At 53.3% G+C, this 25,175-nt stretch overlaps 1 protein-coding gene across 1 annotated transcript in view; it reads right to left on the bottom strand.

The window, feature by feature from the left end:
- Positions 1-1,516: 1,516 nt before the first annotated feature.
- The window catches only part of LOC130029446 (deleted in malignant brain tumors 1 protein-like), a 135,821-nt gene continuing 112,162 nt past the window's right edge, over positions 1,517-25,175 (bottom strand). Inside the window, exons 33-42 of the mRNA XM_056120332.1 lie at positions 24,820-24,843; positions 22,451-22,771; positions 21,453-21,554; positions 19,846-20,160; positions 7,701-8,012; positions 6,318-6,359; positions 5,573-5,605; positions 4,785-4,960; positions 3,429-3,784; positions 1,517-1,796 (exon numbers count right to left, since the gene is read on the bottom strand). Of these exons, the coding sequence (XP_055976307.1) occupies positions 1,517-1,796; positions 3,429-3,784; positions 4,785-4,960; positions 5,573-5,605; positions 6,318-6,359; positions 7,701-8,012; positions 19,846-20,160; positions 21,453-21,554; positions 22,451-22,771; positions 24,820-24,843 (1,961 nt within the window). The remainder of the gene's footprint in view (positions 1,797-3,428; positions 3,785-4,784; positions 4,961-5,572; positions 5,606-6,317; positions 6,360-7,700; positions 8,013-19,845; positions 20,161-21,452; positions 21,555-22,450; positions 22,772-24,819; positions 24,844-25,175) is intronic.

Below are 25,175 nucleotides of genomic sequence, written 5' to 3'. Positions count from 1 at the left end.
AAACACATCAGAACCAGCTGGTTCCTGAGCTCTCAGTGTGGGGAAAGCACACAGTGGCACGGGTTCAGAACCCACAAACACAGCTGGCCCCCTCGGGCCACTCAGGAAGATCCTGCTTCTCACCGTGTCAGTGACCTGTGGCAACCCAAACTCAGCAAGGCTGGGTGCCCATGGGGGATCTTTTTGGTTTGGTTTGGTTTGGGTTTGGGGCCATACCAGGTGGTGCTCAGGGGTTAGTCTGGTTCTGCCCTCAGGAATATACTCCTGGCGGTGCTCTGGGGGACCATATGAGGTGCTGGGAATTGGATTAGGTTGGCCGCATGCAAGGCAAGTGTTCTGCCTGACGTACTATCACTCCAGCCTCTGGTTTGTTTTGAATTTAGGCCATTTCTGGCCGTGCTCAAGGGATAGTCCTGGCTTTGTGCTCAGGAGTGCCCCTGGTGAGGCCTGGGGGCCATGCGGTGCCCAGAATTTGAACCAGGGGGGGCCATATGCCAGGCAATGCCTTTCCTCCAATACTGTCTCTCTGGAAGTCCCATATGTACCCTGTGAAACAAATAAAACTCATTTGATGGGTAAAAAAAGAAGTATTTTGAGTTAGTGGATCAGCCAATATGTTAAATCAACAACAACAACAACAGTACAACAAACAGAACTGGTTTCGTTGGCAGACACTTTATTTTTCGTAGATTCTTGGCAAGATTTAAAAACAAATTTACACAAGACCAAAGGGTCAGAGACAAAGATCTACTTACTAGCATGGAACACTAAGGAGTCAATGGAAATAAAAAACAACACACTCAAATTGTCATTATGTCAGAGAGGTCACTGCTCTTTCTAAGAGGTAACTACACTTTAAGACAATGATCAAGTTTTTTTTTAATGTTCAGATAAAAATCATTTTCATATATATTTTTTTGAGTTTCAGGTTTTTATAATTTCTATTTTTGAGTCACCAGGGGATACAGAGTTACAAAGCTGATCATGGTCGGGTTTCAGTCATACAGTGTCCCAGGACCCATCCCTCCACCAATGTACACTTCCCACCACCAATGTCCTCAGTTTCCCTCCTACCACCCTCCTCCCAGCCTATCCCTATGACAGACACTTTTCTTCTCTCTGTCTCTCTGTCTCTCTGTCTCTGTCTCTCTCTCTCTCTCTGTCTCTCTCTCTTGCCTTTGGAGCATTCTGGTTTGCAGTATAGGTACTGAGAGGCTATCTTGTTTGTTCCTTTACCTGTTTTCAGCACGCAATTCTTATCCAGAGTGAATGATCAAGTTCTTGACAGTAAAAAAAGTAAGAAAATGCAAGCTTTCTATGCAGTAAAAAGAGCGATCGCCTTAAAAGTTCAGTAACCCGATTTGCTTGGAAACAGACCCTAAGAAAGAGCATCTCCATCTGCTGCTTGAACCTGTCTCTGTGGATAACTTGGGTTTTCTCAAACTTTCTACTTGACCGGACTTTGCTTCTATTTTTCGACGCCCTCTTGTGAAAACCAGAGAAGTCGCGCTGCAGCCTAGCTCTGCTTGGCCCCTTTCTGGATTTCTAGGGGTCCTATCATTTGGAAATGCCCCGCCTGCTCCTCTATGGACCCCTCAGGTCCTGCCCCCCTCTTACTCCGCCCTGCACAGCCCTGGGTGCAGCGGGAGGAGGCATCCCCCGCTTTGCACACGGCGATCTTGCACTGCACGTAGACGACGTCATAGCTGTCCAGGAAGCTGAAGGCATTGAACTTGAACTGGGCCGTGTTCTTCTGGCTCGAGTGCAGGTTGACAAAGCTGCTGTCTTTGATGCAGCTGCCGGGAAGGGAAAGAACAGGACAAAAGGGTGAATGAAGAGCCTGATGTGAATTCACTGAGGTTCAGATCGTCGGGCTAGGACCAGATTCGTGGATTCCAATCCCAGTTTTCCCTTCTGCTCAATCCTTCTTGTATAATAGAGGCAGGGGACATGTGGCACATGGACCAGGCAAGGCCTGTAAAAATGATCAGGTCTGACCTTGATACATGACAGGAGAGATGCATATGCTATTTTCTGGCTGCCTGTCCCAGGAAAGATGCTACAAATATCCAACAGCCTGGGAAGAAACTGGTTTCTCTGCCATTTTATAAAGAAACTATATCACACTATGATCAGCAGAAAAATCTCCGGGCCCCAGCTAGAACTATAAATAGACAATGAAAACAAAAGTTGATTCTATTCTATCTAGAGATATTCTTGCAGAAGAGCAGAAGGGGAGGTTGGAGGTGGTGGTTGTGTTATTCGAAGTTAAACTAATCTCAAAATGTGTTCTACCAGTCAACCACCAAAGACATCAATTAGAGGGTAAAGAAAAGGAATAATGTGAAATTTTCAGTTAAAGCAATAAATAAAATGCTCAGTCAAAACCAGAGAAAGCAGCATTAAAAAGGGTGGGCTATGGGGCTGGAGAGAGAGCACAGAAGGGTAGGGCATTTGCCTTGCACGCGGCCGACCCAGGTTCGATTCCCAGCATCCCATATGAGCACTGCCAGGAGTAACTCCTGAATGCAGAGCAAGGAGTAACCCCTGTGCATCGCCAGTGTGACCCCAAAAGCATAAATAAATAAATAAATTGGTCTCAGAACACATTGACTGTGTTATAGTATCAAGCATTTAAAAAAAAGGGTGGGTTATGGGGGTGGGTGGGCAGAAGCATTACAAATAAGGGCCACAAACAGAGAACAGTCACCAGGATGATGGATACACCCAGGAATTACTCCTGGCAGTGCTCAGGGGACCATATGGGATGCTGGGAATCGAACCCGGGTCAGCCGCATGCAAGGCAAACGCCCTACCCACTGTGCTATCACTCCAGCCCCCAAGGAAACACATCAATTTAAAGACAGGGAGATTTCCAGGATTTTTTTGTCACTGACTCCTGCCACTAAGAGATGGGTTTTGTTTTACACCAGATGCCAGTTGCCCAGTGGCAAGCATTCCACCCCTGTTAGGGGACAAAGGTGGTACATAAGCCAATAACTTGCTTAGGTCCTAGCGTGGCAGGCCCATGAGACCATCGGGAGCAGAATCAACCTTGCACTGTAGCAGATGAGTCCACAGAAACCAGCAGCTTCCAGCACTGACCAAGCCTGAACCACAAACCCAGTATAATGAAGCCATGAGACCTAGGGCGAGGGGGGGAGGGTGGAGAACACGCAAGGAGGGACAGGCCAGCAGAGAGCAAGCCTCCTGGATTCTTCCCAGACTGCTGTGGCTAAGGGTTGGTTGGCCATGGTTGGCCCCAAAGTTTCCCCCTGCAACTGGAATAGGAGGATGAATATGCCCTGGACACTGCCTCCGGGCAGAATGACACCCATGTCCAATGTTTGGATTTACGGTGACCAAGGGGGAAGCCAGGGTCCTTCCAAAACAATCGTTCACAGGACAGAGCCTTCCCTTCTTCTTACCCTTGTTGGATCAAATCATATTTGACTGTTGTAAAGTCTTGGGGATCCGGAGAAGCCACACAGGTATCCACAAAGACCCTCAGGCTGGGGTTGGAGCTGTGCAGGGTGGCCTGAAGGAAGACCTCCTTTTCCTGGCTGGCTGAGTACAGCCCCGAGCTTCCATGCTGCTGGGCCGCGGGCAGCTCGAGGAAGGAGAAGGACACATCGTAGGCGGCGCCCTCCCTGGCGCTGGATGGCGAGTTCACCTGGCAGGTGAACTGGAGCTGAGGCATCTTGTGTCTCACGATGACGTGGCCGGGGCGGCCCCGGATTCTGCCTCTGATGGAGTTGGAGTAGCTGTGGGAGCCGAGGTTCTCCTGGGAGGAGGAGAGGTGGGTTGGTGGTTGCCTCTTGCTTCCTGAGCAGAGATCACTGCTTCATGCTCCTATCTTGGGGATGGCCTGTGACTAAGGCCTGACCTCTGTGAGTTGATCCACCCATCCACCCATCCATCCACTCACCCACCCACCCATTCATTTACCTACCACCCACCCATCCATTAACTCACCCACCCACCCACCACCCATCCATCCATCATCCATTCATCCACTCACCCACCCACCCATCCATTTACCTACCACCCACCCATCCATTAACTCACCCACCCACCCACCACCCATCCATCCATCCATCCATCCATCCATCCATCATCCATCCATTCACTCTCCCATCCATTCATCATCCATCCATCTACTCACCCACCCACTCACCATCCATCATCCCAAACATCTTTCATCCACCCATCCATCCACTCATCCATCCATCCATTTACCCACTCATCCATCATCCATCCATTCACCCACTGACTCAACCCATCCATCCATTGACCCACCAATCTATGTATCCACCTGTCCATTCACCCCTTAATTCTTTTATTCATCCATGTACCCAACTGTCCATTTGTGTCTCCACCAGTTCATCCTTCCATCATCCACCACTCAAGCATTTCACCTATCCACCCAGGTGTCTATTTTTCCATCATCCTTCCCTCCATCTATCCAGCCTTCCATCATCCATCCTTCATGTATCATCCCTCCCTCCTACCCTCCCTCCATTCATCCTTCCATCTGTCAATTTACACATTCATCCATCTCCTCTCAGCACTTGCTAAAATCTGTCCGCAACTCAGTGTGGAATCCACATTCCCCAAAGGAAGGGAAGTTTCGGACAAATTAACTGAGATGGTCCAGGGTACTTGGCAAACCCAGACACAAAGCCACATCTCCTGTCTCTCCTCGGTCTACGCCCAATTTTCGGCATTGCTGACTTTCTCACTCCCTCCCCTCGCCTCCTTCCAGAGGGATGGCAGTTTCTTACCTGGCTGACGGTGCCACAGCGGCCATAGGGAATGTTGAAGATCAGGTAGCGCCCCGTGACATGGGGGCGGCACAGCTCATCGTTTAGGTGGACATCCCAGGAAGAGTAGCCCAGCCTCCGGAGATAGCCTCGGTCGATGACGACTTGGAACAGCTGAGGTGAGCAGGAGACCTGAGCTGCGGGAGGAAGAGGACAGGAGAGTCTCACCAGGTGCCTGACCCTGTGTGGTCAGCGTGGGTGCACTTACTCACTAAAGTACCACAGAACACCCCCCGCCTTCGCTTTATTTTCATTGACTTTATTTATATCCTCCCCAATTATTTTTTGTTTTGGTGCCACATCTGGCGATGATCGGGGGTTATTCCCAGCTCTGCGCTCAGGGCTCACTCCTGACGATGCTCGGGGCACTATATGGGATGCCGGGGATCGAACCCAGGTGGGCCGCATGCAAGGCAAACACCCTCCATGTTGTACTGTTAGTCTAGACTCCATTTCCCCTTCTCTAAAAGTTACGCCCCATCCAGGAGCATTGATGCTCCTTGTGAGGACCTGGCCCCATAAGAATGGGAGGTAAGGAACAGGAATGGAAAAAAACAAACATGGATGCGGAGTGTCTTCTTGCCTTACTCCCCACTGCGGGAGGCCGGCACACGGGTGCTCTCAGTGGGGATCCAGAGAGGCCCCCCTTCACAGACTCAGCCCCATTCCACACACTTCTCTTTCTTCTCTCCACACCCCCCCAGCTCCCCAGTTCCTCAGTTTCAAGGCCAAGGAGGGGGAGAGCTTACCATTGTCCTTGGGTACAAAAGAGTTCACAGGTCCTGGAGAGGGAGAAAGATGAAGGCGAGGTTAATGGCATGGACATTCGGGAGGGACCAACATAGCAGGGGAGGAAATGGACTCTTGCTTTTTGGGTCACATCCAGCAATGCACAGGGGTTACTCCTGGCTCTGCACTCAGGAGTTACTCCTGACGGTGCTCAGGGGACCATATGGGATGCTGGGAATCGAACCCGGGGTCGGCCACGTGCAAGGCAAATGCCCTACCCGCTGTGCTACGGCTCCAGCCCTTGGACTCTTGCTTTAGTCTCTACAGCTGGTGGGTCTGGCAGAGAACCCTCCAGGGCCCTGCTGCTAAAAGGAGGGTGCAGGGCCACCTGCCAGGATACAGGGAGTGTGGGGGGGGTACGGCATCTGGGGGGGGGCAGTTCTGGCAATTCTGCCCTAGCAGCAGAGCACACAGGCTATAGGAAGTGAACACCCTCATGTGCATGACCCCTGGCCACTGTTCCTTCCTTTCTTCGGGCATGCCATGCTGGGCCCCGCATGCAGGAGACACCGTTACGGGGTCTCAGAGTCCTTGCCCCTAGAAACAGGGCAGGAACATGGGTCTGGCCAGGGCCAGGAAGCTCATGAAGTTAGTCACACAATGACCTCTGCTGCCCTTAGTCCCCTCTGCCACCTCCTTTGGACATTGTAGGGACGGGAAAGACCCTGCTGGGAGATCCAGCACACAGTTCTGGCAGTTACGTACCTTTCAGGCCGGGCTTCCCCTCGGCGTAGGGAAAGGCGGGCTCTGTGGACAACACAGTGAAAGTGAGGGGGACCAAGGGGCCTCTCAGCCCCAGCAGGTATCTGCAGATATTTGTCCTCAAGGGACCCACAAGACTTTTGCAGCGAGACCAGAACGCCAAGGAGGCAAAAGCTCAGTCAAGTTCTTTCGTTCACCTGCCAAACCCAAGCCTGCAATGGACAGGTGAGTTCTATGTTTGTTTGTTATTTTGGGGGGCAACACCTGGCTGTGCTCAGGGCTTACCTCTGGCTCTGAGTTCAGGGAGCACACCTGGTGGTGCTCAGGGGGATCATAGGGGATGCCGGGGATCCAACCTGACTAGGTCATGTGCAAGGCAAAACTCACTGTCCTATTTGCTCTGCCCTGTTTTTGTTTATTTTTTGTTTTTATTTTGGGGCCATGCCTGACAGTGCTCAGGGTTTACTCCTGACTCTGCACCCAGGGATCATTTCTGGTGGGGCTTGGGGACCCAATGGCATGCTGGGGATTGAATGAACCCTGGTTGGCCGTGTGCAAGGCAAACACCCTACCCACTATACTATCACTCCTTCCCCGGGTTCTTGGGTTTTTTTTTAAGGGGATTGTTGTTGGGTCACTACATTGCTGCCTCCAGCTCTGTGCTCGGGGTAACTCCTGGCTGCTGCTCAGAGGACCATGCGGTGCCCAAGAGCAAACCGAGTTTGCCGGTCCAGGTCAATCAGCTTAGCCCTGTGTGCCCTCTGCGACCCTGGAGTTCGGACTTGCTCACCAGTTCTGCCGTTGCGATACGTAAGCCCTGGTGAGATTCACCTTGGGGTGAGTTGGGGGTGGGGTGGGTACAAAAAGAGCGAGGGAGAAGGGGTGAACCCAGGAAAGTCCCATATGGGAGTGAAAAGTTGCGCCTGGAAGAGGCTAGAACTTGGGGGAAGGGACACGAGGTGCCTGTAGGGTTCTGGGTGAAGGACAGGAAGGTGACCGAGCACCCAGCCTTGGATGCCCTTGCAGGAGCAGAAGGACAAGAGCTGTGTTGCTGCTTCTTGATTCAGTCCCTTGTCGCCTCTGCCTTGCTTCTCACGGTTGTTCTATTTGGGGGCAACACGCGGCTACACTGGAATTAGGTGAGTGACTGCAAGGCCCAAATGATTGGATTATAAACATCAAGTTGTTCCTCAAGCCTGGGTGAGGCCGGCGCCCGTTGCCACCGGCGCGCCTCCAGAATCCCAATCATCCCCGCGAAGATGCGCTAAAATGGGTAAGTTCCTGAAGCTTGGGTATTAATAGAAAGGACGAGACCCCACCCCCCACACCCGCCCCGGTGGCCCTGGAGTGTGGTGTCGGGGACCTGGACCCCCGATGGGGCGGTACCTGCGCACACCACGCCTGCGTCCTCCCGGTGCTGGCAGTTGTGCTGAGTCCAGCCGGCGTGCCCGCAGCGCTCCAGCTGGTCCTCGGTGCCCGCGCAGCGCACGTTGTTCAGCAGGATGGGGCCGTGGCCCGGACCGAAGTGGCCACGTCCCGGGGCTGCGAGCGCGCGGCCGCAGCCCAGCTGGCGACACACGACGCGCGCGTTCCTGATGCCCCAGTGGTCGTCGCACACGGTGCCCCACGCGCCCTGGTGCCGCACCTCCACGCGGCCCTGGCAGCGGCTGCGTCCGCCCACCAGGCGCACCGGCAGGTCTGCGGGGAGAGGGGCGCAGGGGCGTCGCTGGCGGCAGCTCCCGGACCGTGGGCCGTCCCCTGGTCCGAGGTCCACGCTGGCTTTGGGGTTCTCCCTCTCCCCCTCCCTCTCGCCCTCCCACCCTCTCCAATTTCTCTCTCCACGGCCCCCAGCCCACCCCACCACTTCCTCTGTTACACTCCCTTCTCTGGTAGCTTGTTTAGGGACCGCTCCCAGTTCTGGGGTGGCCCCACACCCCCCCGGGTGGTGCGCCAGGACCATTAGGGTGCTGGGAATCGAACCCTAGATTCCTACTGCAGAACCTGTTCTCTGGTCCTTTGAACCATCTCCTAGCCCCTGTCACTCTCATTCTTTCAGAACAAAGCAAGAGCTTGAGGAACTGAGGTTCTCCGGAAAAGGCCGGGTTTTAGTAAGGTTCCCTGATACCCGAGTACTTAAACGTTCAATGAAGACCAAAGCAAAACAAAGTGAACCGGCCAGCCAGCTTCCAGTTCCTGGAGAATGAAGCTCTTATTAAAAAAAAAAAAAAATTTTTTTTTTTTTTTGCTCTTTTTGGTCACACCCGGCGATGCACAAGGGGTTACTCCTGGCTTTGCACTCAGGAATTACTCCTGGTGGTGCTCAGGGGATCATATGGGATGTTGGGGATTGAACCCAGGTTGGCCACGTGCAAGGCAAACACCCTACCCACTGTGCTATCACTCAAGCCCTGGGAATGCAGCTCTTAGAAGAATAATTAGAACACGAGGCACTCCCCTGACTCAACCAAATTCTCAGAGGAATATCCTTTTTTTGTTTGTTTGTTTGATGAGTCAACTGGCATTTTGGCTATAAAATTTCTATGATGTGGACAAGATGACCTACTTGGTACTTGGAGTTTCTCAAGAAAGCATGTCATAGGAGAGATGTGTATAAGGTGGAATCCTCCACACGGACAAACCCGGAAAACAACTCAAATACCAAGGCACAGGAGAGAAGATTAGGAAGTTCATATTCGTGGAATGTGCATGGAATCGACAATGGAACATTACTGAGCAATAAACAGGAAAAAAAACCCCAATTCACATAAGGAACTACATGGATGAGTCTCAAAAATGATTTGTTAAACCAGGAAGGCAGACACTAAAGGGCACCTCACATTTCATCCCATTTATAGGCAGGTGATTCTAGAAAGCTAAACCACAGTGACAGACAGCAAACCCAGCAAACTGCTGGGGCAGGAGGCAGGCAACTGTGATCAGATCTAACACGACTTTCTGGGTCTACTCTGCAGTGGTGTGGTAACATAGTCACCTGCGTTCAATACATCTCACAGATGTGTGGAATTTATTGTCCAGGATAAAAAAATAAAAGATGCTTGTAAAAGTAGTTTTACAAAACTGTATAATTATTTTGGGGGAATGATACCCAAAGCTGTGTAGAGAATGCTTTTCTTTACACTTGTTGCAAATAACCATAATGCCCAAAAGGAGGGGGGCGGAGAGAGAGAGAGAGAGAGAGAGAGAGAGAGAGAGAGAGAGAGAGAGAGAGAGAGAGAGAAGGAGAGACAGAGAGAGGGAGAGACAGAGACAGAGGGGGGGAGAGGCAGACTTGGGGGTGGGGTGGGGCACTGGTGGGCAGAAAACTGGGGACATTGGTGGTGGGAAATGTGCACTGATGGAGGGACAGGTGTTGGAACATTGTATGACTGAAACCCAATCATAAACATCTTTGTAACTGCATCTCATGGTGATTCAATTAAAAAAAACCTTGTTGCTAGTGGTGTATTTTTCAATTTCCAGCTTTGCTAAGTGGTGGGTGTTGCAGGCTCCTCTCTCCTTGTCTCCTCCCGTTGCTGTGATGTTAGAGACAATACAATGATGCTTGTGGAAACTGTAAGTAAGGACACATTTTCTGAGGTCTCCATGGTGAATTAGGGGCTTCCAGCCCACAGGAGGGTGTGTGTGTGTGTGTGTGTGTGTGTGTGTGTGTGTGTGTGTGTGTTTGCACAAATAAGAAATACATTCCTGGGGCCAGTGCGATATTACAGCTGGTAGGGCATTTGCCTTGCATGTGGCCAACCTGGGTTCGATTCCCAGCATCCCATATGGTCCCCTGAGCACCGCCAGGAGTAATTTCTGAGTGCAGAGCCATGAGTAACCCCTGAGCATTGCCAGGTGTGACCCAAAAAGTCAAAAAAAAAAAAAAGAAAAGGAAGAGAGAAAGAAATTATAATTCTAATTCCTAATGACATCTTACTATCTCATTCCTACTTTGGACAAACTTGCAGGCTATCGAATGTAGCCTGCCCATGGGGCAGAGTCTGGCAAACTCCCCGTGGCGTACCAAATATGCCAAATACCAGTAACAATGATGGGTCTCATTCTCCTAAAGAGCCTTGAATATAATCTCAGGGTTAGGATGAAAGAGACGTTACTGGGGCCTGCTCGAGGCAATCGACGAATAACAGGATGATGAAATGAAATGAAATGAAAAATTCCTAATGTAGCACTGTTGTCCCGTTGTTCATCGATTTGCTCGAGGGGTACCAATAATGTCTCCTTTGTGAGACTTATTGTCACTGCTTTTGGCATATAGAATACACCATAGGGAGCTTGCCAGGCTCTGTCGTGTGGGTGGGATACTCTCTGTAGCTTGCCAGGCTCTCCGAGAGGAATGGAGGAATCAAACCCGGGTCGGCCATGTGCAAGGCAAATGCCCTACCTGCTGTGGTAATGTTCCAGCCCCTCCCCTATAACCCTCCCCTTTACCTTGCCCCATAACCCTCCCCTGTAACCTTACTCCCAAACCTTCCCCCTATAACCCTCCCCCACAAACCTACCCCTATAATCCCCCCAAACCCTCCCCAAACCCTTTACCCCTCCCCTATGACCTTCCCCGTAACCCATCCCTGTAACTCTCTGTGTAACCCTCCCTGTAACCCTCCTCTGTAACCCTCCCCTCAGGGGAGGGTTACATTCCTAATATCATTAATAATAAAGAAATACTTTAAGTGCTTAAAAAGACCCCACACTTACCAGGCGAAGGGTTCGTTTCTTTACCAACTGAAATCATAACTGTAAAAAAGGAAAGGTAAGTTGACAGTGTATCGACTCAAGGGCACACACTTCTATTCAAAGTTGAAAAAGAACAAAATGTTTTCTCTTAATTTAGATGCTAAGTCTTTTGTTTGAGTTTCCACTTTGGTTCAGGAGTAGAAATATTATCCTTTGGGTTTTCTTGGCATCAGAAAGTTAGTGATTTTGTAACCTTTTCATTCTCAAAAAAAATATCAAAACATTTATGAAATGATTCCCCCCAAAACTAGCTTTATAAATACGCTTTTTAAAAGAAAGAGTTCCAAAGCACTAGATTTATAGGAAGGGCCAGAGCTGCTGTACAGTGGACAGGAAGCTTGCCTCTTACACAGCTGAGTTTCATCCCCAGCACCCCATATGGTCCCCTGAGCACCGACAGGAGTTGATCCCTGAGTGCAGAGATAGGAGTAAACCCTGAGCATCACTGAATGTAGCTCAGTCAAAGAAAAAAAAGATTTTATAGGAAAAGATTTTCTTGGCTGGTGACTGGGGTTCCTTAGGGTCACCCCTGACATTGCTTGGCCTAGCTGTGTGGACCCCATTTTCAGTGGGTGGATCAGAGGGTGTTGGGGAATCACACACCACCCACTGCTGGATTGGGAGTGGGGATAGGCGGCCGTGCCGGGGTCAAACTTGGAGACTTCTGCACGCGAAGCCTCGCTCCAGTCCTCTGCGCTATTCACTGGTCCCTAGAAAAAGCTTTTCATGGGGCTGAAAATGAGGTGGGGGAAAGTCAAGTCAGCACAACTATTTTATTTATTTATTTATTTATTTTGGCTTTTTGGGTCGCACCCAGTGATGCTCAGGGGTTCCTCCTGGCTTTGCACTCAGAAATCACTCCTGGCAGTGCTCGGGGGACCATATGGGATGCTGGGAATCGAACCCGGGTTGGCCACGTGCAAGGCAAACGCCCTACCCTCTGTGCTATTGCTCCAGCCCCAGCACAACTATTTTAAGCAAGAGAAAATCATATTTGACAGCTTTGTCCTATATGACAATATACAAAGTGTGCAAGGTAGTCAAAAAATACAAGGGGCTCTGGTAAAGTTATGGTTATCAGAGTGACTGTAAGCTAGAATCATCCAGCAAAAAGGGTAAATCATTACCTGGTGGTGATGTCACTGCCACTGAGATCCCATCTGGGGCTGCCAAAAAGAATAGTGACACATTATCACTTGGATTGTAGACGACAGGTATGAAAATAACCTGATGTGTAAACTCTCTGCAATGGAAACTGTGCTGCTTACTTCCCGGGGGTGTGTGTGGGGGGGGGGAGGTCACCCATTGCAGGGCCAGAGGCATGTCACAAAGCATTTTACAAGGCAAATTGACAGCAATCCCTGTTCTGAACCTCGCCCCCGTCACCATCTGATCGACATCTCTAATCCCAAGGCAGCAGTGCTGGGTGAGCAGCACCACGACTGCAGAGATGAGAGATGAAGCTTGAGGGAGTTTCTGGCTGGCCCAGGTCTTCCCTGGAACCAGTCGGGCAGTTCCAGAGCAAACACCCATTAAATGCGGTGCTGCTTGTCCAGAGCCTTAAGACGTGGGAGGCCGTTCCCTCAGCGTCAGTGGGGACAGACCAGGAATGGGTGGGCAGGAAGCTCACCTCCTCTGACCGGCCTAGGGGATGTTGACTGTTGTGTGTTCAGAGAGGAGGGAAACGTGTGATGCCACCTCAGCCTGTTGCCCCTCCTCGGGCCCACCAAGGAAAACTCTCCATACAGGTCAAGAGAATCTCCAGGGAGAGGCACAAGAGCAGGAGGCTCTGGCCCAAGCCCAGTCACTGGACGCCTGAAACAGGAAGTGAGTGATGGAGGAGACGGACCGGAAATAGGGCAGTAACACTCAGCTCTGGTGAGCTGGACACCTTAAAATTATTCAGTGTTTAACCAGTCAAGTGGGAGCTGTTAGAAGAGAAGAAGTCATGAAATTTACATACAAGTGGTACTACATGGAAAGTATCATGTTAAGCGAAATGAGTCAGAAAGAAAGGGATACACACAGAAAGATTGCATTCATCTGGGGAACATAAAGCAACAAAATGGGAGACTAACACCCAGGAATGGCTGAGATTAGTACCAGGAATTTTGCTCTCTGACTTGGATGCCAGCCACACGTGCTAGGGGAAAAGGCAGCTCAGATAGAGAAGGGAGCACCAAATAAAGGGTGTTGGGTGGATCCTCCCAGGGTGGGAGAAGCATGCTGAAAGTAGACTACAGACCGAACATGATTGACACCCACTGCCTCTTTTGCAAACCACAATACCCAATAGGAGAGAGAGAGAACAAAAGGGAATGCCCTGCCACAGAGGCAGGGTGGGATGGGGGGGGATGGGAGGTGGGAGGGATACTGGGATCCGTGGTGGTGGGAAATGGGCACTGGTGGAGGGGTGGGTGTTTGATCATTGTATAATTGAAACCCAAGCACAAAAATTTGTAAGTCTACAACTGTACCTCATGGTGTCTCACTAATAAAAATTTTTTAAAAAAATTCAGTGTTCTCTCTCAATGCCTTTGAAGGGCTTGAAAAGAAAGAAAAGAAATCCAACCGGAGGAGGAAGCAGGACTTGTGAGCACTACAGATCGTGTCCCCTGTGTTAAAGCCCTTGGCCTCACCACAGCTATTTGCAGAGGACGCCTCTAGGGAAGCAGTTAAGATGGAACAAGTCCAAGAACCGGTGGCCCTGATCCTACCGGAACCCATGTCCTTCTAAGATGACCCAGGGAGCTTTCTCTCTCCCACAGCCCTCTCTGTCCCCTCACACGAGGAGAGGCCCACAGCGAGAAGTGGCCCTCTCTGCCCAAGGAGAGTGCCCTCACCACACCTCTCCCTGACTGGAAACTCCGTCTGGGACTTCAAGACTCCAGAGCTTCAAGCAAACGAATGTCTTGTGTCTAAGCCAGAGTCTGTGGTGGTGAGCTATGGCCGCCTCGTGACTGAGACAATGACCCTCCTTCTTGCCACACCGGGGGCTGTTGGGGGTGGGGGTGGTTCATGCCTCCATCCTCCAGTGTGGCCTGAGTCCAGTTGTGTGAGAATTACCCTGTCTGTGAGAAACCTTAAGACATTCTCCTGGCTGCTCACTGGGAGGTCAGTGTGGGGGAAACATGGGTGTGATTCCTGTCTAAGGTCCCTGTCGGGGCCCTCGGAGGCTGTTATTCTCTTCACTCTGTCTCTGCGCCCCTCTTCCTTGTGTTTGGAACTAAACCACTGATGGGGGTTAGGGTGGTGGTGGCAGCCTGGAACTCCCCAACCTCTTGGCCTCTCTTTTCTGTTCCCTCTGGGACACCAGGGTGTTGGCTCTGGTGTGAAAATCACAGGGTTCACAGAAAGTCTCCATAGTCTTCTGCCCGGGGCAGAAACATACCTGGGGTAGAAGATTCTTCATCCGCAGCAGTGGAAGACGAATCTTCTTCACCTGCTGCAGAGGGGGACACTTTTTCTTCATTGTTCACTGCACTGGGAGACTCTCCTCCGCCTCCTTCTACTTCTTCTCCTTCTTCTTCTTCTTCTTCTTCTTCTTCTTCTTCTTCTTCTTCTTCTTCTTCTTCTTCTTCTTCTTCTTCTTCTTCTTCTTCTTCTCCTTCTCCTTCTTCTCCTTCTCCTCCTTCTTCTCCTTCTCCTTCTTCATCTCCTTCTCCTTCTTCATCTCCTTCTCCTTCTCCTTCTTCTCCGCCTTCTTCTCCTTCTCCTTTTTTGCCTGCTGCAGTAGGAGACACTTTTTCTTCATTCACTGCAGTGGGAGATTCTCCTTCTCCTTCTCCTTCTCCTTTTCCTTCTCCTTCTCCTTCTTCTTCTCCTTCTCCTTCTCCTTCTCCTTCTCCTTCTCCTTCTCCTTCTCCTTCTTCATCTCCTTCTCCTTTTCCTTCTCCTTCTCCTTCTTCTCCTTCTTCTTCTCCTCCTTTTTCTCCTTCTTCATCTCCTTCTTCATCTCCTTCTCCTTCTCCTTCTTCTCCTTCTCCTTCTCCTTTTTGGTCTGCTGCAGTAGGAGACACTTTTTCTTCATTCACCGCAGTGGGAGATTCTCCTCCTTCTTCTCCTTCTTCTTCTTCTCCTTCTTCTTCTCCTTCTCCTTCTCCTTCTTCTTCTCCTCCTCCTTCTCCTTCTTCTTCTTCTCCTCCTCCTTCTCCTTCTTCTTCTTCTTCTCCTTCTCCTTCTTCTTCTCCTTCTCCTCCTTCTCCTTCTTCTTCTCCTCCTCCTTCTTCTTCTCCTTTTTCTCCTTCTCCTCCTTCTTCTTCTCCTCCTTTTCCTCTTCCTCCTCCTTCTTCTCCTCCTCCTTTTTCTCCCCCTTTTTTGTCTGCTGCAGTAGGAGACACTTTTTCTTCATTAACTGCAGTAGAAGATTCTCCTTTTCTTTCTCCTTCTCCTTTTCCTTCTCCTTCTCCTTCTCCTTCTTCTCCTCCTTCTTCCCCTCCTTCTCCTCCTTCTCCTTCTTCTTTTCCTCCTCCTTCTCTTTCTCCTTCTTCCGCTGCAGTGGAAGACACATCCTCATCCTCTTCAGAGGAAGATGTTTCTTCTTCGATTTCTGCTGCAGTAGGAGACATATCTGTAAACCGAGGGAGCCCAGTTCAAACATGAGTGAAGAGAGAATAGAACTTCATGGTATGGATTGTGTAGAAGTCAGAAGAGCCAATGGTGGCTGCAGTCCTGTCCAGCCCGGGGCCCTGGGTTCTGTGTGTGGGAAGTCAGGATGGCTTGAGAAGTTCCCTGGACAGTCCCCCCACCAGGCAGTGGGCAGTGCGGATGCCGGCCCTCGCCTCTCTCAACACAGCAGCAAAGACTGCGGGCCCGGAAGCTGGAGGGACGCCCGCTGCGGGCCCAGAGTCTGGCAGCTCCGTGTCTGCCAAAGCGTGAAAGCTCAACCGAGCTTCAGTTCAACCTCCTCGAAGATTCCAGCACCGACATGTGCATTGGTCGAACAAGAAGAGGGGGTGTTGGCTGCATCGAATGAAAGGTGCGGGATGGGAGGAAAACTCACCGGGTGGTGTAGCCGCTTCCACTGAGGTGGCTGTCACACCTGTGTGGGTGCGGGGGGGGGGTGAAGAACAAATGGGACCCTCAGATGTGGGTCCAGGAACCAGCCGTGTGGCTTCTGCCGTGTGGTCAAAGGGGGCACGCTTAATTTCTTATTGATTTGGTTTTGGGGGGCCACACCTGGCGATGCTCAGGGCTTACTCCTGGCTCTGCATTCAGGGATCACTCCTGGCGGTGCTGGGGGAGGGGGGGACCATATGGGATGCCAGGGATAGAGCCCAGGTTGGCCGCGTGCAAGGCAAACAGTCTCCCCGCTCAGGCCCCAAGGAGTGCCCCGTTTTATAGGGAACTGATAAGAAGCTGATGGGGGGGGGGTGTGATGATGGGGAAAGTGCAGGAGAGAGCCGTTACCTGAGGGCGGGGGCGGGGGCGGGGTCGCTGCAGTGGAGGCTGGAGGAAGATCTGTAAAGAGAAGCTGAGGCTGTACTCCTGCAGAAGACTCAGGGCTCTACTTTCACTGGGGCATGAGATGCCCCCGGGCCCAGCCCCTAGGGGAGGTGGTGAGGGGGGTGGGGGACAGAGAAAGGGGGGCGGGGTCCAGGCAGGGGCACTCCCGGAACTGCAGGCGGCGCTTACCTGGAGCTGTGGTCCAGGGGCCTGGCCTGGGGGCTGCGGAGGAACACGGGCACCTGTGTGTAATGAGGCTCTGGGACTTGAGCACTGGCCCTTCCACTGACCCCTCGGGGCCATCTGCGTCTATTTCGGGCTTGGGCCGTATTCCAAGGGGCTGAACCAGCCAGTGACCCCAGCACACAGAGTATAGAACTGTACTACCTAGGCAGGATTTCCTCACGGCTATGCCCCTGAAACAGGCAGGAAGGGAACAAGTTTACATTACCTGTCGTGAGGGCCAGATCTGCAGCGGAGGTCGGGGTAGGAGCTGTCCAAATGAGCACCAGTTGAGAAAATGCTGGCGAAACCCCCACCCTGGCCAATCAAACGCGCCGGCAGGAAAATACCCGCTATCTCCTGACTTGCTAAGCATGTCCCAGCCAGGCTCAAGGATGACCAGCCACTTCCTGCTGCGTGTTCCTGCTCTCCCTGTCCTTAGGTGCAGGGAAATAAGTAATACAGAGGTGGCACTTGGCTCTGGCTCAAGGACCTGGGCCCTAATCTCTCTCTGCTCCTTTCGTCACGGGCGTGTGTCTTGAATGAGCCCCCGTGCAGGGGTCTGCTGTGGGCTTGGAGGGCCGCCCGTGGCACTTGTGGCGTTGGTGCTCACACAGATTGGTACTGGTGTTTGCCCTGGCGTGAGTGTGTGCCCTGCTGTCCAGGACAAGCTCCACCCTCCTATCCAGGTGGGGAAACTGAGGCTCCGAGAAGTGGGTTTGCTCAGGGCCACCGTAGGGTGATGGTTGGAGCCAGAGCAAAGTCCCAGGTTCTCTAGCTCCAAGTCCTGACACCGTATTTCACAGATGCCAGTGAGAGTGTGTGTGTGTGGTGGTGGTGGTGGGGGGTCAACACGGGAGCCAGCTGGGGGCACGCATTCACCAGAAGTTCCCCTGCAAACCCTCCGGCTTCAGTGCTGGGGTGCACGTCTGGACCGACGGCCCGCGGGTGTGCAAGGCTGCGAGATACTCTTCCACGACTGCTCAGCCGCAAGGCTATGGAGCCAGGCAGGCTTAAGATTGGCCTCTGGCTGGACTGTCCTGTGGGTGGGGCTACGTGATTATTTTCTGAAATCGCACAGCAGAGAAATAGCTCGGCTGACATAAGCCCGAGAGAGTAAGCAGATGAGCTCACTGGCCAAGGCAAGAGGGAAGCGGGGATCACCCTGAAAGTAAGTTCCAGGGGCACCGAGCAGAGGCTCAAACTGGACAAGACCGGAAGGCGAGCTGCCAGAATCTGTTCAACTGAGTGTTTCAGTCAATGATCAGGTGAGCAACCTTCTATAGTTCAATTTGAGCTCGCTACTCAGATTCACCAGAAGAATAAACGCCCGACTCACCCCCATGCCGAGCAGTTTATAGCTAAGTGATTTGTAGAAAGCGGGAGAACAAAAGGAAATTACCAGCGGATGTCATTTTGGTGACTGATGCTGAAATGGTGGGAAAAAAAGAAAAAGAAAAAGAAACCAGGTAAGATGAAATCGAAACAAAACAAAAGAAAACTCCCACACGCAAGCAGGACGTTTAGAAGGTGTCTCTGTTTTTTTTTTCTTTTTGGGTCACACCCGGCGATGCACAGGGGTGACTCCTGGCTCTGCACTCAGGAGTTACTCCTGGCGGTGCTCAGGGGACCATATGGGATGCTGGGAATCGAACCCGGGTCGGCCGTGTGCGAGGCAGACGCCCTACCCGCTGTGCTATCTCTCCAGCCCCTGTTTGTTGCTTTTGTTTGGGGGGCCACACCCAGGGGTGCGTAGGGCTTACTCCTAGCTGTGCTTAGGGATCACTCCGGGCAGGGCTTGGGGACCATCTGGGGGTGTCGGGGATCAAACTCAGGTTGGCTACATGCAGGGCAAATGCCCTTCCCACTATACTATCTTTCCAGAAGACACGGTCTTATTTAAAATTATGTGGCCTCTTGAGGGGCACTTTGGTGATGGTGAAGTGAAGTCTCTGTATATGCAAGATAATAAAAGTCCGATCCGTTGTTAACACGTCACCGTAACTCTAATAAGTGAAAACATACAGCTGTATACTACAGACATAAGAGGCAGAATGTGAATGGAGAAGAGGAAAGCAAGAAAGATGTCTTTCTACCTGAAAGCTTTGTAACTTTTCCCACAGTGATTCAATAAATAAATAAATAAATAAATAAAAAAGAAAGATGTCTCATTTTTTTTTTGCTTTTTGGGTCACACCTGGCGATGCACAGGGGTTACTCCTGGCTCTGCACTCAGGAGTTACTCCTGGTGATGCTCAGGGGACCATATGGGATGCTGGGAATCGAACTTGGGTCGGCCACGTACAAGGCAAACGCCCTACCCGCTGTGCTATCTCTCCAGCCCCCTGATGTCTTTCTTTTGGGGGGAGAGTTTGGGTGCCCCAGCAGTCCTTGGGGGCTGCTCTCAGTGCCCTGGAGCTCGTGGTGTGGGGCCAGACCAGGGTGAGCCACGAGCACCTTGACCCTGAGAGGTTTCCTGGGTGTGACTGAATGGCCAGGACGTCATTTGGGGGACATGTCACATGTCCCCCCAGAGCAGAGGGATCCCGAAGGCCCTTTCCCCGATGGGAGGATGAAGAAATACTTTATGGAGTCTGCAATAGCACAGGGCTGGAGCGATAGCACAGCGGTAGGGTGTTCGCCTTACAAGCGGCCAACATGGCCGACCCGAGTTCGATTCCTCCGCCCCTCTCGGAGAGCCCGGCAAGCTACCGAGAGTATTCGATATGCCAGACACAGTAACAACAAAGTCTCCAATGGAGACGTTACTGGGCCCGCTCGAGCAAATCGACGATCAACGGGAGGGCCTTTATCCTTTATCCTTTAAGGGTGTCAGGGAGAGAAAGGGGCTTCATCCGTGGGGTTTCCTAGAGCCACACCATGAAGCCTGCTCCCAGAGACTGTGATGGTGGTGGAGGCGGAGCAGGAAGGGAAGGCGGGGACCAGAGCCCCCCACCCCCCAACCCCGTGGACTCGGGGTGAGGGGAGCTGGCAGCTGAAAGCCCACCCAGAAGCCCCCTGGGAACGGCAGTGATACTGGACCTTGCGCCTGAGCTTGGGGGTCACCTGGGTCCACTCTCCCTCCCATCCCCGGAGAACGTCGGGGTACCTGAGCAGACCACGCCGGCGTCCTCATGGTGGCCGCAGTTGTGGGTGGACAAGCCCAGGTGCCGGCATCGGCCCAGGCTGGTCTCGTGACCCCGGCACTGCACGTCGTCCAGGAGGATGGTCCCCGTGCCCTCGCCAAAGTGGCCGCTGCCCAGGGCGCCCAGGCCCTGCCCGCAGCCCAGCTGCCGACATACCACGTGGGCAGCGGGGAGGCCCCAGAGGTCATCACACACCGTCCCCCACGTGCCATTGTGGTACAACTCCACACGCCCTTGGCAGCGGTTCTGCCCGTCCACCAGCCTGACGGTGGGCAGGTCTGCGGAAGACTCGGGGTTAGTTGGGGGAGGGCCCACCCCAGCCCCCAGCCCCCAGTCCCCCAAGTTGGAGTTTAGAACAAGGCTTCTAGTCTGAGCTCTGGTAAACGCATCACCCTAAATATAATAAGAAAACTCACAGCTGCGTGCTCCAGACATAAGGGGCAGACCATGAAGGCAGAAGAGCAAAGCAAAAAAGGAGTCTTTCTTTTGGGGAGAGGGACACCCCCAAGGACTGCTCCGGGGCTCATGGTGCGGGGCCAGACCAGGGTGAGCCACAAGCACCTTAACCCTGAGAGGCTTCCCGGGGTGTGACGGAGTGGCCAGGATGTTTTGATTTTGGAGGTTGGGGTCTCCACTGATGGGGGGGGGGTACCAGGGCTACGCCCAACTCTTCCCTGGAAAAGCTCAGAGAGAGAGAGAGAGAGAGAGAGAGAGAGAGGCTTCTTGTTCTAAACTCCAGATGTCACTGTCAGACCCCAGGAATCACGAAATCACGGTCCTCCCATTGTTCAATTTGCTCGAGCGGGCCCGGTAACGTCTCCATTGGAGACTTTGCTGTTACTGTGTTTGGCATATCGAATACATCACAGGTAGCTTGCCAGGCTCTGCCATGCAGGCGAGATGCTCTCGGTAGCTTGCTGGGGTCTCCGAGAGGGGCGGAGGAATCGAACTCGGGTCGGCCATGTTGGCTGCGTGCAAGGCAAATGCCCTACCCGCTGTGCTATCGCTCAGACCCCAGATTCCAGAAAAATCGACTTTTCCCGGGGCCCTTCCGCTCCTGATTGGAGGCTGGGACGGTCTTCCTGGCCGCTCCTGTTTTCAAGAGCACATTCAGGCCCACCCTTCCTGACGCTGGGGTGCGCGATGAGCTTCCAAGGATGGGAGGGCTCATCTCTTGGAGGTCATCAAGTTGGACATAAAAGCACCCACCGATGCCACACTCGACTTTACGCTGATTCCTTTTGGGCCAAACGCATCCACTGACCGGCCCAGGAAGTGAAATTTAAGACACCAGGCAAGGGACAGCCCTGTCCTGCCCCCCTGCCCCCGCTCCCTCTCAGCTGTGGTGGGGGGTGGGGGCCTCGGGGGGCACTGACATTCCCACTGGGTATGCGGTGAGATCCCAGGCGAACCCCAGACTGGAAGTCGTGAGCGAGAAGGAGAAAGATTACCGATGGCCAGGGTGGCTTCTGCTGATCCCGGGGCAGCTTCTGTGGCTGAAAGAGAACCCCACCCAGGGGCCCATGTTAGTGAAGGAGGACAGGTATGAAACCCTCCAGGACACAGGCACCTGGACTGGTTTTTGTGTCAGTGGGATGGTTCAGAACATTTTGGTGAATGCAGAAAGTTCTAGACTCTAGCCTAGGGAGGGGTCTGGGAGAGCTCCTGGATTCTGGAGTCTGGGAAGCTTCTCTGTCTCTGTCTCTCTCTCTCTCTCCCTCTTCCCCACCCCGAGCTTTTCCAGGCAGGAGCAGGACCTCCTCAGCACTGCCAGGCATGGTCCTGGTGACCCCCACATCTGGGGAGACCTGAGATGCAAAAATCCAAGTTCTTGATTAAAAATAAGCCCTCTGGGGCTGGAGTGATAGCACAGCAGGTAGGGCATTTGCCTTGAACGTGGCCAACTTGGGTTTGATCCCCAGCATCCCATAGGGTTCCCCAAGCACTACCAGGAGTAATTCCTGAGTGCAGAGCCAGGAATAACTCCTGAGCATCACTGGGTGTGACTCAAAAAGCAAAAAAAAAAAACAAAAAAAAAAAAAACAAAAAAACCCCAAAACAACAAAAACAAACAAACAAAAAATAAAACAAACCCTCTGACACCCATGGGACTATCATCTCCCTGGCCCTCTGAGGAGGGGCGGCTCCAGGCTGGGGTGGGGGTCCCAGATGGTGGCAAATGAGAGGGTCGCATGGGGTCTGGTCCAACAGCAGTGGGGGGGGGTGTCATGTGGGGGGGGGCTCATCCAATTTTGGCTCAGTGACCAAAGTGAATAATGCAGAGTGATGTCACAACTTTTCCCAGTGGTGGCACGAAATTGGCAAGGAAGTCCCAGCTGGGGCTCGGCCAGCCGGAGAGAATCTGCCTCCAGCTCCTCCCGGGAAGGGACGGGAGGGACCCCCGAGGGCCAGGGGCAGCTTCCACCTCTTCCTGCTCCCAGCCCTGGGCCTCAGCTGGGACTCGTCTGACTGTGCCCGGGGTGTCTGAGTCTGAGGGGGTCCTGGGAAATTCAGGGGGGAGCCCTGGGTGGGGCAGTCACTGGCCGGAAACGCCTGCCCCTCTGGGACCACTACCTGAGCACACGGCGCCGGCGTCCTCGTGGTGGCCGCAGTTGTGGACCGACAGGCCCAGGTGGTGGCAGCGGCCCAGGTTGGCCTCGTGGCCCGAGCACTGCACATTGTCCAGGAAGATGGGCCCCACGCCGTCTCCGAACAGGCTGCCGTGGGGGGCCGCCAGGGCCAGGCCGCAGCCCAGCTGCCGGCACACCACCTGGGCGGCCGGCAGGTCCCACAGGTCGTCGCACACTGTCCCCCACGTGCCGTTGTGGTGCACCTCCACGCGGCCTTCGCACTTGCCGCCACCATCGGCCAGACGCACCTCAGGCAGTTCTGTGAGAGAGCGGGTGGGGGGTGGCGGGAACCCCCCTGGGTTTCCCAACACGCCTGAGAGACCCAGTGGGTCTGCAGCCCCCGTGGCCCGGGTGCCCAGAAGTGGGACACGCAGAAAGCTGCCACCCCCCGCCCCCTCCCGAATGTGGGTACAGAGACGGGGGTACCAAAGGCGACCAAGCCCCCTTCTTGGGGAGCAATTTCTCAGTTTCCTCCACCTTCGAGACCCCCAAACCTGGCCTGTCCCCTTTTCAGATCAATCACCTTGTCCCCCTCCCCCCAAATCTTCCTTAAGCAAACAATAGAAAGGCTCCCCAAATTACACCCGGAACTACCGGCACCCCTGGGAGGTGGGTGACAGTGATGTCATCCACTTTGTGAAACTGCTCACCTTTTCAGCCAGATTCAGAATCTGAATCTGCTGAATTCAGTATTCAGCAAGCTCAAAGTCCACTGTGTGTTCTGCCTCTGGTTGTTAGCCCAGATTGGCCTCACATTCTCCAGATGGATTTTACTCAATGTGAGTCTTAAAACTATCATATATTCACCCATTGCCTCTTGCAAACCACAGCACCCAAAAGGAGAGAGAGAACAAAAGGGAACGCCCTGCCACAGAGGTAGGGTGGGATGGGGGGGGGGTGGGGGGTGAGAGGGATACTGGGATCTGTGGTGGTGGGAAATGGGCACTGGTGGAGGGATGGGTGTTTGATCATTGAACAATTGAAACCCAAGCACAAAAATTTGTAAATCTTCAACTGTACCTCATGATATCTCACTAATAAAAAAAAAAAAACTATTATGTATGTCCTGGGGATGATGGTGGAATTGACACTTGGAAAGGCAAGGAGGACAGGATTGGTGAGTGAAACAGTTCCGAACCCAAGACTTCCAGGTGATGAGACTCAGACCCTAAGTGGCTCAGCGCTTAGGGCCGGGGGCCCTTCGTGTTGGCCTGGGACGGTGCTCCCGAGTCTGGAGTGGGCTCCCCTCGGAAAGCTCTCTCGGACCCAGGGTCCCCCCTGTGTAACTACAGCACCCGGGCTGCAGAAATAACGCTGGCCATGTTGTGTAGGCGACAGACGAGGGGACCCCGGTCTTAGAGGAGGAGGTGTGGAGTGGAAGGACAGAAAGCAGTACCGATTGGATGAAAAGCACGCGGCGGGTCGTCAGGCGCTGATGGAGCTGTACATGTAGGAAGAAAAAGCCATCATTGGGCGTCAGCAGCAGAGTGAGTCCCTATCCCCGTGTGCTGCTGGACACCATCGTGGTAGCTTCAGGGGGTCCCTTCTGAGCCAGTCACTCGCACTCACCCACCGAAGGTGCTGGTGGCCTCACACACCACGCACCAGGGCCGGGATGTGCCCAACTGGGCAGAACACGAGACCTGAGTGTGATCCCAGCACTGCATGGCCTAGACTCTGCCGGAGGGTGGGGCATGGTGGTCCCTGAGCAACACCAGGCCTGAGGATTGAGCCAATGAGGCCCAACCTGTGGGAACAGGCGTGGCCCTGGAGGCCTCCCCCAACCCCCATACGTCACGAGGTGGGAAGTGAAAGATGGAGAAGTTGAGGTTGCAGCAACAGGACAGCGTGTAGGGCAGTTGCCTTGCACGCGACTGACCCAGGTTTGATCCCCGGCATCCCATAGGGTCCTCCAAGCACCTTCAGGAGTAATTCCTGAGCACAGCCAGGAGTAAGCCCTGAGCTTGGCAGGGTGTGGCCTCCAAAACAAACACAAAATTCAAAACCAAAGGACCGAGACAACAAGAGAAAGGAAGTGGAGCTGGGTTGTGAAGGGCATCAGCCAGCTGCCCCCCAGGCTCCAGGCCCCCTGACCTCTCTGGGCTGTGCCTGAGCCCCTTGGAGGCTGAGGTCAGATCTGTGTGTGCTGGAGGGGGCAGGCAGTGACCATCCACCCAGAAACCGCTTTCCACTGAGTGCAGCAGGAGGACAGTGGAGGGGCAGGTCAGAGAGGGCAGGGGCAGTGGGCGTCTGCAGCAACGTGGCCAGTTGCCCACCGGCTGGTGGAACGGGAGTGAGTCTGCATACCTGGCTGTCCGGCGGCAGCAGAATCTGCAGAGAAAAGAGCAACACAGCGGGTTAGTCCCAGCCCCGGTAGGGATGAGAGACATGGGGATGTGGGAAGAAGCACTCCAGCCTCCTCCGTTGGGGGGATGCGTGTCCAGCCACACGAAGCGGCAGCCCTGTGCAGAAGGCGTGTGGACAGCGGTGTGGATGGGGGCTGCAGACGGGGCCTGGGGGATGTAGACAAGGGCATCTGCTCCCTAAAGGTCATGGAGATTCCGTGGGGTCCAGCAGGAGCACCCCAGGATGTGAAGATACTGGATGGTGGGGCCGGAATGACAATCTAGCCGGGAGGGTGCCTGCCTTGCACACAGCCGGCC

This window comes from Sorex fumeus, unplaced genomic scaffold (genome assembly GCF_029834395.1).
Source record: "Sorex fumeus unplaced genomic scaffold, SorFum_2.1 ptg000043l, whole genome shotgun sequence".
Taxonomy (NCBI): domain Eukaryota; kingdom Metazoa; phylum Chordata; class Mammalia; order Eulipotyphla; family Soricidae; genus Sorex; species Sorex fumeus.
Note: the sequence above shows the minus strand (reverse complement) of the source record. Positions and strands in the feature narration are given on the sequence as shown.